Here is a 12,030-nt window from a genome sequence, read left to right as displayed (position 1 = left end):
TTTCAACGAACTGGAGTTGCACAAGAATTGGAGGTGGTAGTTGGCTTGGAGATCTTGTTGAAATACACCACGTAGCTGTGTAAAGAGCCCGAACGAAAAGGATGTTGGAAAAGGTGGAATAATTTCCAAAAACGGGAGCTTCTGGTATGTGATAGCTCATGGCAAGTTTTGTAAGGCAACAACTGCCAAAGCTTCTGATGTTGGGAACGAATTCAAAGCGGAGGGCGTCAGCGATCCATGCTCAGCGCTCAATCATAAACATGTTGAAGGACTTTACCTCGAGAGAAAAATTTCCATGAATGAGGGTGTATTGTTTTTGTACATGGGTATACATCAAGCAAATTGTGTTGTCAACCACGGGGGAAACTGTGATAACGCCTCCGGGCAGCCAGGCATCGAAATGGAAAAATGTAACCCATCCTCGACTAGGTCAAGAATTTTGCGCTCAACCTCTTCGCTGAGTTCACACACCGTCGAATTAAATCTTACAATAGAAAATGACTTTAGTGTCGTGAGCTTGTCGTTGTTCCGTCTACCCTCCAACATCCCATGCATGTCGTGGATATCAAACGAGAACATACCGCAAAGCGTCAGGGCCTGCAAGTTGGGGAGGAATAGTCCACGGGAATCGGCGCAGCGTAGGAAGTCAAGAATGTCGACGGAGAAGTGAAAATCTCTTTCTTCGACATTGAGATGGATGAGAGAAGGGACGGCGTCTAGGAAATCTATAAGGTCTCCTTCGAGGTGAAAGATGCGATCTATGATCAGACTTTGTAGATTGCAAGAAGATCGTTTAAAAAAGGAAGCAAGCAAGGGTGGAGTGGTATCCGCCGTCCAATCTGAGCAACTGATTTGAAGCTTCGTCAGTCCAGGAAGGGTGACGTTCCCGAAAACCGAGGAAATGTCTTGCACTTCGGAGCTCGTGACGTCAAAGGACTCTATGCCACGATGCGTAATGGGAACAGGAAGTGTGACGATGTCTTCGACGTCGCTTATTATCTTGTCGAGGTGACAATTGATGAGATTTCGGCATTCGCGGAAAACATGAAAGCACTCCTCAATAAGGAGACCATCGGCGTACAATCTCGTGAGCTGCTTCCAAGGTAGATATAAGTTTTCCAAGTAATAGTGTCCAAGATCGAGGCTCCGAAGTAAGGGGCAGTTGTCGAATATGCGTAGGTCGATTTCAATACACTCCTGCTTAGGGGGTCGGATGGAGAGCGACTTCAGGACGGGAAGATTGTCCTTTATTGGAATAAGATCGGCGTAACTGTCTTCCGGAAGAAATATGTCCGCCGTTTCCCACCTGCGGGAAAGGGAAGCGATAGTATGCATGATTTTGTGCGGAGGGACCTCTTTCCAACCTCTGTGTGGCTCTTCCTCGTTGAGATAAATGTGGAGGTTGCGCGAGCCTGCCCTTGCAATCCATTCCTTGAGAAGCTCGTTTTGCACATCTAACCTGGCTGGTACGACGAGAAGATCGATGACTTCCCAAAGGGACGGTGTCGACCAACAAATTTCCCGCCACGCGCCGCAAACTTTTCCCAAGACCAGCGGGGAAGTCATTCTGGGAGGTCGGCGCTGTGGAATGTAGTCGCACACACTCAGGAAAATCTCTGCCATTATTTCTGGTGGTAGTGCCGGGTAAATGGCCGCAGGAGCGGGTTTGCCATTTGTATTTGTGGAAGAGGTCAGCGTCAAGTTGGCCAGCGAACGAGTGGCATCATTTGTAGCGACATTAGAATCTCCATTCGACGCGTTTCTTGGAGTAGAACTGTCGTCCATTGTGTTGGTGGTGGAGGGTAGAGAAGATTTGACTTCGGCCCAACGATCTTCACAAATTTACAAAGTTAGTCTGATCAAAGAGACTAAATTGAGCCGGAGTATGAAGTGGAGAGCGACTATCCACTCACCTTGCGCCAAATTCCCTTAAAACCCTTCGTGTCGACCGTAACTCGAGCCCGATGGCATGCAGTGGAGTGCAGGGGTCCACGCGAGCGTGACGCGTTGTCCAAAATGAGAATTTAGGTCACGAACACCAAGCCATTCATACACCTTGCGCACCCCTTTATTGTCCAAATCACCCATAAAAAGGTGACCAGGATATTCGTCGCGCTTCCGAACAGTTTCAACAGTCTAAACGAACTACGCAAGTATGGCACCAACACCGGCACCGCCTATCAACGTCAAGCTGCTACTCATTGGAAACTCATCCGTTGGGAAATCAAGTCTCCTGCTACGCTTTTCCGAAGAGCAATGGTTGCCGGAGGACGAGAGTAGTGCGACAATCGGGGTCGACTTTCGGGTGTGTGTACTCTGCTCGGTCCTTGGGAGCTACCTTGCTCGGGGTGCTCCAAGGATCACGTACACTCCATGCAAGCTGACATGGCTTAAATAATAGGTGCATAAGATGGATATGAAGGGGAAGAAAGTGAAATTGAGCATATGGGTGTGACCAATGTCTCTTATGGCGGACCACTGCTTATGAGCTGGGCACGTAGGATACGGCAGGCCAGGAGCGTTTCCGAACAATCACATCATCATACTACAGAGGGGCACAGGGTATCATTCTCGGTACGTTCTCCCAGCCCTCAGGCGATACCTTCGCTCATAAGGGCTCCATCTGCAGTTTATGACGTCGCAAATCGCGAATCATTTGACGCCTTACCACGGTGGTACAGTGAGCTCGAGACATACGTCTCGGATTCAGTAGTCAAGATTCTTGTTGGTAATAAAGTTGACAAGGTCAGTCAAACTGCCTTGTCTCGATAGACCCAGGTTGATAATACCATCGTGCCACCAGGAATTCTCACGTCAGGTTCCAACCGCCGAGGCGCAACAGTTCGCAACGCGGATGTCCTCGCTTTTCATAGAAACTTCGGCCAAGACGTCGGTTGGTGTAAAGGAGGCGTTCCAAGAGGTCGTCGAGAAGATTATTGATACCCCTGAACTATGGGAGGGAACTTCGGCTAGGAAGGGGCAAAACACTGGTAACGGCAATGGTGGTATGCCCGGGGGCGTGCAAATTGTTGGGCGGGATGAGAGGCAGGCCCAAGACTCAAGCCGTTGTTGCTAATGGCTATATTTTCTGCCTTGTGTGTTACTGACCTCGACGACCAAGATGCGTCGCGGTTAATTGGGTCTCTTTGCTGGGTTCCTGTTTCCTCTCCCTTGATAAATACCCTATAGCCTTCCCTTTGTTGTGTACTCTATTCCGTTTCAATGTATTGATTTTTGGCCCCAAAACCATTTGTGTTAGAGTGGATTCTTTCGTGCAAGAATGTCAATTTGTAAATCCCCCTGAAGCTTGTGACTTCTGAGCAAAATATGAGTAGGAATGATACCCATAGTATTAGAATGAGCAGGCCACAGATCAAACGAGATTCAGAGGATGAGGGCATAAACCATGAAATGAATATTTATTTATAGCCGGACGTTTTCGGGAAGGCAAACTCCGAAGACTAGGTTTCCCAAATTTCTACCCAATTTCTACCTCAAAATTCGCGATGCTGGCAGCTAGAGCGTCAACGGCGCGCAACATCCAGCGCATAGCGCGTTCATTCGCTACCGCGGTTGACACGGCTGGTGTAAAGGTCGCCTCAGTGAACTACAACCAGCCCACGTCGTCCGTGACGGTCCTCGTCAAGGCTGGCAGCCGGTTCGAAACCAAGGACGGCGTCGCCAATGCACTCAAAAACTTTGCCTTCAAGGTCTGTCTTACTTTCTTTCTCATTTCTATGCAAAATTCTCATAACCAGCTATAGAGCACGGCAAAACGTTCTGCGATCGGGACAGTTCGTGAGAGCGAGCTTTACGGGGGCGTCTTGTCAGCTAGCCTCGGAAGGGAGTACCTCGCTCTGTCTGCCGAGTTTTTGCGTGGTGATGAGTGAGTCTAATTGCTACTATTGAGAATGAAATGCATCTGAACTTTGTGGTTTTTCACAGACCATTTTTCGTTGACCTCCTCACCTCCTTTATCACTTCAGCCAAGTTCACTCGCCACGAGTTCGAAGAATACGTCCTCCGTCTTATAGAAGCTGATACAGAAGCAGCTGTAGAAAATCCCACCTCTCGTGCCATTGACGTTGCGCACTCCCTTGCCTTCCGTTCCGGCCTTGGCAAGTCCCTCTTCGCTCCAGCACACAACTCCCTCACGGTAGCCGACGTCAAGGCTTTCGCCTCCTCCTCCTTCACGAAGGGAAACGTTGCTGTCTTGGGCACAGGCATCGACCAGAGTACCCTGTCTAGCCTCGTCGAGAAAGCCTTTGCTTCCGCTCCCAGTGCTTCCACCACCTCCTCCACATCCCCGACCTCTTACTTCGGTGGAGAAACGCGTCTCCAGTCTCACCACGGACCCCAGACCGTGTTCATCGGCTTTGGGACCACTGGTTCTCCTTCTGCATCCCTTGCCGCGCTTTCAGCTCATCTCTCACCTGCTCCCTCGGTGAAGTGGTCGAAAGGAATCTCGTCAATCGCAACAGGCATTCCGGAGGGCACTTCCGTTCAGACCGTCTATCTGCCCTACTCTGATGCGAGCCTGTTTGGGTTGCTTGTCCAAGGTTCGACCGCGGCGGGTGTCAAGGAGGCGGGTAAGGTTGCTGTTCAGGCGCTGAAGGCGTCGGCTAGCGGGCTTAAGGAGGAAGACTTGAAGAGGGCCATCGCCAAGGCTAAATTCAACGCTGCCAGCGCATCTGACAACCGAGAAGGGTTAGTTGCTGCTCTGGGATCCAAGGTACGCAACTTCGATCTTATCTTTTCGTATGTCCTGACTTATGTCTGCAAAGATTTTGGGTGGCTCTGATGTCACCTTGGAGAGCTCTTTCTCGTCGTTGGATGCCCTCAACACCTCGACGTTCTCTAAGGTCAGTAGTCTGATGGTGTTATTTGCTCGTTGGTGCTCATTACCCTCTAGGCTACATCCTCTCTGCTCGCCTCTAAACCTACATATGTTGTTGTTGGAGACGCGCATGCCCTTCCTTTCGCTGACGAGCTGGGGTTGTAAGTAGATTCGAAATACGGATGGGCTAATAGACGGCTACGTATCAAAGACTTTTACTCCCTCAGGGTCTTGAGTTCACCAACTTTAATGTCGTCGGAGCGTTCATGGAGATTCAATCTCACTCTGTCATGCGTTGCGGAGGCATACTCATAGTTAGTGAGGGATGCAAGGCAGCAAGAGATTATTCCCTAGAACGTAGCGAGGCACGAGTGTAGAGTTAGGGTGCTGTCTTTGCTCGGGGCGTGTGATAATTTACGTAATCAATCTTTGTCTTTCTCCTACAACTATCGCCGCCCACTCTGCCTCTGAGGACGCTGGGCTTGCCTTTCCTTTTCCCCCACCCTCCGCTCCCTTATTTTCTGCCCGCTGCTGGCTCAGTGGCACCCGCATGCTTTCCCGCGCAGAGAGCTCCCCCACTCTGTAGGGCAAGACCTTTGGACGATGCGGGTGTGGTTTTCCCTCCCACCCATCGCTGCTCATCTCGTTTGCCCACAGATTGGACCTCCCTGCCGGGACGGAAAGCCTCACGCCCGTTATTGCGCTTCGCGCATTCTGGCTTTCTCTCTCGGATTAAAACATTACGTGCTCTCTTAGCCCATGGACTACGTAGTACTCTAAGCACCCTGTAATGTTTTTACCCACCTACACTAGACGTCCTCAGCCCTAATACAAAGAGATCCTGCAGAGCTCTCCAAAGTCCAGACTCCAGATAGCTAGCGCACGCATCACCTGAGTTTGAAATAGTTAGACGCCAATCATCAATTCAGATAAAACCAATCCCCACTTGCCTCCACTTGCCAGCCACCATCCTATGCACTCTTACTTGACAACAATGTTGACGGGCGATGGGGAATCGGATGATACTATTTGTGTTAGTGGCGCACAAGCATCCGCGGTACTGTCTCTCCCGCCAGAAATATTAGCAGAAATATTCCTGCGGATGCAGTTCGAACAAAAAACGCCTCTGCTGTTAGGGAAAGTATGCCTGGACTGGCGCGCGATCGCGTGGTCTACACCGTCCCTGTGGAGTAACGTGGATTTTTGCCTCTCAAAAGAGCGACACTCGGTCCGGACTGAATTGTTAGACGAATGGCTGCAACGGTCAAAAGCTGTTCCCCTGACCATTCGTATCTGGTCAAAGGAGAAGGAGTGCGGTTACTGGCAGTCAACAACGCCGACGGAAATGTTGAGGATTCTCGTTTCTCATTCGTGGCATTGGGAAAATGTCGACCTGCATGCTCCGCGCCTGTGGGATACGGCTTTGCAGCCTATCCGGGATAACCTCCCGATGTTGGACACTCTGCGCATAACGCTTCCCACCGTCTCTGCACATCACCTATCTTTTGATATGTTCGAGAACGCACCATCTCTTCATGAAGTCCACACAACCTACGTCTACATCGCGGAGGTCAGATTACCATGGCATCAGATAACCATATTTAGAGGTGATCATCTCTACGTGGACGAATGCCTTACAGTGCTTTGGCATTGCCCTCAGTTGAAGAAATGCTATTTCTCCCCTATCATCAATGACGACGACCTTGCACGGACGCACCTTTTGCCAGAGGCACTCACCCACAAGTCTTTGGAGCGGCTAGACATCACAAACACGGATGCCTCCCTCATCGATCCTTTCCTCGATCTTTGCACCCTTCCCGCTTTACGTCGCCTTCGCATTGAGTGCAATAGGCATATTGACGATACTACTGTATCAATTACGCCTACCATACGGCGGTCAGCATGTATCTTGGAGAACCTCTCTATGGAAGAAGCATTCTTATCTGAAGAGGAAGCTATCAGTTGCTTGCAAAGCATCCCTTCCCTCGTCACACTTGAAATCAGTATACAATCTGCGAAGGGAATATCAGTCAAGTTCTTATCCGCCTTATCTTCCACAGACAAACCTTTCCTTCCGAATCTTCGCATTTTAAGCATCGAAGGATATGTATTTTTTGATGTCGAAGAGTTAACCGAAATGCTGGTATGCCGTTGGACCTGCCCTGAAAAGCGTTCCTGTCCAGTTTCTCGACTCAAGTCCCTAAGAATCACCTCGTCGATCGATCTCGCATTCAATTGTACCAAGGAAAATCATAGCAGGTTGCTGGAAATGGTTCAGGATGGCTTGGATCTGTCAATCATATCCGGTTTCGATGAAGCAGACATTCTCAAGCAGATGGAGATACGAATTGCGGAAGAAAGCAACAGAAGCTAATTGACACTCTGTACGGTTAAATATGATCCTTGACGTCGAGAGCAACGCCGTCGAAAATACAGATCGACTACGCCTTCAATCTGCTCAAATCTACTACTCAGTACCTCTCCCGTTGGGAACAAGTTGCCCAATATCCAACAACATCGGTTTTATATTTCTTTGATAAATTATCAGCGACCAGCTGCGCGTGCTTTTCATGAATCCACATGCGAACCCTCTCAGTTGTTGTAGTTTGGTTGTGGTGATGACTTGCAGCCTGTCCGCGATAATGTCCCGCTGTTGGAAACCCTGCACTTGAAGCGCCATCATGGCGATCCCGACCACCACTGTTTTCAATCGTTAGCCGTGTTCGTGAATGCACCACTCCTTCACGATGTCCATTTAATCTCTACATACGTTCCGGAGGTTGTTTTACCTTGGCATCAGATGACTACATTCAAAGGCAGCCAGCTCGACCTGGCCGAATGCCTAACAATGTTTCAGGATTGCCCTCATATGAGGGAATGTCATTTTTCCCTTGCTATAGAGGACCACGAACCTATGCAAGCGCCCCTTTTGCCAGGTCTCACCCACAAATGTCTGGAGTGGCTAGAAATTAGAAGGGCAAAGAATGCAAACCTCAGTGTTCTTAATCTCTGCACTTTCCCCTCTTTACGCCGCCTCTGATGCTGCAGTGAATATTTAAATCAGACTGTATCCATCACATCCTTTATACAGCGGTCGGGCTGCATTTTGGAGAACCTCTCCTTTGAGAGAATTTTCCTTTCTGAAGAGGATGCTATCGTTTGCTTGCGGAATACTCCGTCTCTCGTGGAACTCCAAATCGCTATGGGCCCGGGATTTCCAGAGTAAATATCGGTTAAATTTCTGGCTGCGTTAACTTCACCAGATCCGCCTCTCCTTCCGAATCTCAGGAGTCTTAAAATTCAAGGTTATGTAGCTTTCAATGCCGAAGAGTTGACGGAAATGCTGGTCGGCCGCTGGGCACGTCCCGAAGAGCTTTCCTGGCCATTTCCTCATCTCAAGTTCTTGACAATCATCTCGCCGATTACTAGGCGTACATTCGGCAGAAATGCCGAGGAATCTCGTCTCAGGTGAGCTGGTTCTGGGTGCCTTGGATCTGCCAATGACATGTACTTACGATAGGGTTGACAGTCACGAGCAGATGGTGATACGGTTTGCGGAAGAAGAGAATATACGTTACTCATCATAGTTAGATATAACTGTTCCAGCCCCCAGGTTTAAACCGCCCATTTTCTCAGCTTTGTCAACTATTGCACAAGCGATAGCCACATCTTGCAGCCCGATGCCTACAGACTTGAAAATTGTAATCGGTCCGTGGACATCCGCGAGAGCGACATGATCGTCTTGTAATTCCGGAGGACCCTCATTGAACATGTCCTCTAATCTACTCAAATCCACCTCCCCCGTCGAATAATCTCGGGGGACGAGCTCCCCAATTTCTACAACGTCATCAAACTTTATTCCTGCGTCGATGAGTTCTCCTGCTTCAGATGCACAGGCTTTGCGTGAATCCACCAGAAGTATCGGGCGCCAGTTCTTGCTTTCAATCGCATGAGCCGGAGGCTCCTGTGGCTCGGGTATAGCTCTCGCAATAAGCTCTTTATCTACCTCTTTCATTTTGGGGGTGTAGCTGCCGATCAAAACAACGTGCGTCCCAGATCGGACCCAAGAGGATGGAAAGAGGGGTGTCGTAGCAGACGTGGCGCAAATTATCAGCTGTGCAGAACTAATTACGTTACGGATGTCGATGCAAGGTGGAGAAGGGTCACGGTACCCTCCCTGCGAGGCAATCAAATCAACAGACACACCGGGGAAGCGTTCTTTTACGCGTTGCAGAAGATTCTGCGCGCGTGCGTTGATAGTACGATTTACGATGGTACACTTCCTCAAGGAAGGAAAACGACGGATGAACAAGTCGAGATGAGCTTCAATTTGTTGTCCAGCTCCGAATACAACCAAATGTCGCGGCATTCGTTGTGCGACTAGGATTGTCGAGAGGAGTGAACCTATCGGAGATTTGAGTGACCGAAGGCAGAAGTATTTATAAAAAGAAGATTTCATAAAGTGTAAGCCTATCACATACCGGCAGCGTTCCTGAGTGCGGTGAGCTTCCGAGCGTTAACGATAGCCTTCACGGCACCGGACGATTCATCCAAAACCAGGGTCGTGGCAGGCAATCCCTGCATATCGGGGGCTCGAGGTACACAAACAATTTTGATTGACGTACCACCCGCGGATGAAGAGGGTGCGATCCGGGCAGGCATGAATAACGCGGTATGGTTGGTCGTTCGTATGGATGTTCGAGCTGGTGCATCAATCTTGGAAGATGGAGTGGAAATTAGTGCAAAAACGCGGGCCATTATAATCTGGAGTTCAGATAGGGTAAATGAATCTACAATATCATCCACATCAGTCGCAGAGAGGATTCGGATCGACATGATGAATGAGAGCGTTGTTTGTAAGTATTTGACAAAGCCTTTGCAGGGACTGATGTGGTACTCCGACCCGGTGTGTTTTGAAAAGGTTAATAGAGGCCATGCCCGTCTCCGTTCGTCATAGGACCAGCGCGCGCCCTGACCCAATCATACAATGCCCGCCCGTCCCCTCGCAAACGTCCCCCTAATGATCTCCGCCGCTGTTGCGGTCGACGACCATCACCAGTCTGTGATGCTCATTATCCTCGCCACGTCTCTTTTCGGTGAGTCTGGCCTCGTGTTCCCAATCATAGCCTCTGATTGACATCGTACGACCCCAGCCGTCTCCTTCCCAGGTCTCTCTAAGCGAATCCCATTCTTGCGGATACCGCATGTTGTCTTCTTCATTGGGAAGCACTTTGGAACAGGTCTGTGCCGACTTCCTTCTCTGAGACAAGCTTAATAAACTGGGCCGTATCGCAGGCGTAATATTGGCGACCGCCTTTATTCACCTACTTGATGACGCTTTTCGATCTCTCCAATCTCCCGAAGTAAAATCACGCTATCACAACATAGGAAAATATACTGGGCTTATCATGTGCGCCTCCCTCCTCCCAGCCAACTCTGTCTCTAACCCATTGTTAGACTATGTTCCTTGCTAGCAATCTTTCTTGTAGAATGTGTGTGTTTTCATCTACTTTCCGTAGATCCCTCACTGACGTCGGCCCAGACCTCTCTACGACATACGTAGACCACCTACACGCAGAGCCTTCGGAGCCTCCAACACGGGAGAACACCCGCCCAAGCAGCCCAGAGCCGGGCCCATCTGCCCCTCGATGTTCAAGTATCAGACCCTCTACAGAAACAACTCCATTATTGGGGACCCGGCCCCTTCTTCACCATTCGCATCATCCTCATAATCGACTGGAACATGAGCTTCAATTATCAGCACCAGAAACGCTGCCCATCGCCACCGTCCTTGCAAACTCTCCGAGAATTCTTAGGTTAGGTCGCGAAGGATTTAGCGGCGGTGGATATCTGTGCGAGTGTGGCACTGAATCGGAGGGCGTTTGCCCTTGCACAGGAACGCCAGACTGTAGGAAGAGCGTCGATTGTGTTACGCCACTGGGACAAGAAACTGATTCGCAATCATCCCGGGAAGGAAAGCGAAAAGACCTTCAACCACGAGTAGGAAGGCGAAGGCAGATTGTTGGAATTCTGGTACAATTCCTTCCCAAAGTTTCCCCAGATATTTTCTGACTCATCGCAGGTGTTGCAACTCGGTATAATGATTCACTCCCTCGTTATTGGATTGACTCTGGCCGTCACATCCGGATCAGACTTTAGTATGTTTCCTTGTGGTTTCTTCTGCAAGTTTACTGATGTTCTTTTAGCTTCATTGACAACCGCAATCATTTTCCACCAGCTCTTCGAAGGGCTCTCACTAGGAATTCGTATCGCAGCTCTTCCCCAGAAAAATAATAAAGTAGACGATGAAGAGACAGGCTCAAGTAAATCATCTCCAACAATACGTGGGGCACAACCTTCAAGTACTACAGTATCTCCTCAGCTTGTTAATATCGACGACGAAGAAGCCACGAAGCCACAGTGCAGAAAGCCAAGTCCAGCAAAACAAAGTTCGAGAATCAGCCAGTTTGCAGCCTGGCTTCGTCCTCATCAGAACCACCACCACCACCATCAGAACCACCACCACCACCATCAGAACCACCATGGAGGGTCGGATTCAACGCTGTGGGAACCGGAGTCAAGTTCACCAGAGGACACAAAAGAGCCAACTCGGGGAATCGACTGGCTCAAATTGACTCTGTCGCTTCTCTTCGCCATCACAACCCCTTTGGGCATGGGAGTAGGCATGATTGTCTGGACTCGTCATAACGGGAGCAGTCAAAAGAATGGTGTGTGCCGTTCAACAGAGAGCCGGGTGGGACTAACATCGAGCTTCATTTAGCACAAATGCTCTTGACCCAGGGCCTAATGTCCGCCATCTCGGCAGGACTGCTAATCTACGCCGCAACGGTGGAGATGATCGCTGGAGACTTCGTGTTTGGGGACGTGGAGGGACATGGGCACCATCACCATGGAGGTCCCAATGCCAAACAAAATGAAAGGGGGGAAGGAGAAGGAGAGGGTACCGTTCATCATGATCATGATGAGGTGGAAGGGCACGGAGATGAGTATGGACACAATGGGCACGGGGCTTCCTCCATGGGGAAGAAGGCTCTTGCGGTGATGAGTCTTCTGGCGGGTGTGCTGGGTATGGTACTTGTTGGGTTAGGCGAGTGAGTTCCACGTTTGTATTGGAGGTATGATGGGAGGGGTGTGAGGTCGGTCTTCGTGTATTACCAACGAGTCCTTACTAC

The 12,030-nt window shown here is 49.8% G+C and overlaps 6 protein-coding genes across 6 annotated transcripts; 4 read left to right on the top strand and 2 right to left on the bottom strand.

Annotated features, from left to right (window-relative positions):
* Window positions 1-293: 293 nt before the first annotated feature.
* LACBIDRAFT_295490 (uncharacterized protein) lies at window positions 294-1,785 on the bottom strand (the record flags this gene model as incomplete). The annotated part of the gene is made up of 1 exon (XM_001887084.1): window positions 294-1,785. One exon carries the CDS (start codon window positions 1,783-1,785, stop codon window positions 334-336), a length of 1,452 nt encoding a protein of 483 aa, XP_001887119.1. The 3' UTR covers window positions 294-333.
* Window positions 1,786-3,506: 1,721 nt separating this feature from the next.
* LACBIDRAFT_191797 (uncharacterized protein) lies at window positions 3,507-5,093 on the top strand (the record flags this gene model as incomplete). Its single annotated transcript, XM_001887142.1, has 5 exons — window positions 3,507-3,710; window positions 3,765-3,887; window positions 3,947-4,732; window positions 4,785-4,862; window positions 4,913-5,093. The coding sequence occupies 5 exons, from the start codon at window positions 3,507-3,509 to the stop codon at window positions 5,000-5,002; spliced, it is 1,281 nt and encodes a 426-aa protein (XP_001887177.1). The 3' UTR covers window positions 5,003-5,093.
* Window positions 5,094-5,810: 717 nt separating this feature from the next.
* On the top strand, window positions 5,811-7,211 carry LACBIDRAFT_309866 (uncharacterized protein; the record flags this gene model as incomplete). The annotated part of the gene is made up of 1 exon (XM_001887141.1): window positions 5,811-7,211. The coding sequence occupies one exon, from the start codon at window positions 5,811-5,813 to the stop codon at window positions 7,209-7,211; it is 1,401 nt and encodes a 466-aa protein (XP_001887176.1).
* A 426-nt stretch (window positions 7,212-7,637) lies between these two features.
* On the top strand, window positions 7,638-7,877 carry LACBIDRAFT_309865 (uncharacterized protein; the record flags this gene model as incomplete). The annotated part of the gene is made up of 1 exon (XM_001887140.1): window positions 7,638-7,877. The coding sequence occupies one exon, from the start codon at window positions 7,638-7,640 to the stop codon at window positions 7,875-7,877; it is 240 nt and encodes a 79-aa protein (XP_001887175.1).
* Window positions 7,878-8,411: 534 nt separating this feature from the next.
* Window positions 8,412-9,673, bottom strand: LACBIDRAFT_191799 (uncharacterized protein; the record flags this gene model as incomplete). Its single annotated transcript, XM_001887083.1, has 3 exons — window positions 8,412-8,612; window positions 8,661-9,241; window positions 9,319-9,673. 3 exons carry the CDS (start codon window positions 9,671-9,673, stop codon window positions 8,412-8,414), a joined length of 1,137 nt encoding a protein of 378 aa, XP_001887118.1.
* Window positions 9,674-9,824: 151 nt separating this feature from the next.
* ZIP-C (ZIP-like iron-zinc transporter) lies at window positions 9,825-11,953 on the top strand (the record flags this gene model as incomplete). The annotated part of the gene is made up of 8 exons (XM_001887139.1): window positions 9,825-9,933; window positions 9,991-10,077; window positions 10,133-10,247; window positions 10,295-10,329; window positions 10,380-10,870; window positions 10,920-10,995; window positions 11,044-11,565; window positions 11,619-11,953. The coding sequence occupies 8 exons, from the start codon at window positions 9,825-9,827 to the stop codon at window positions 11,951-11,953; spliced, it is 1,770 nt and encodes a 589-aa protein (XP_001887174.1).
* Window positions 11,954-12,030: the final 77 nt, after the last annotated feature.

This window comes from Laccaria bicolor, genomic scaffold (assembly GCF_000143565.1).
Source record: "Laccaria bicolor S238N-H82 LACBIscaffold_42 genomic scaffold, whole genome shotgun sequence".
NCBI lineage: Eukaryota > Fungi > Basidiomycota > Agaricomycetes > Agaricales > Hydnangiaceae > Laccaria > Laccaria bicolor.
The sequence above is the reverse complement of the archived record's forward strand: the minus strand, read 5'-3'. Positions and strand labels throughout refer to the sequence as shown.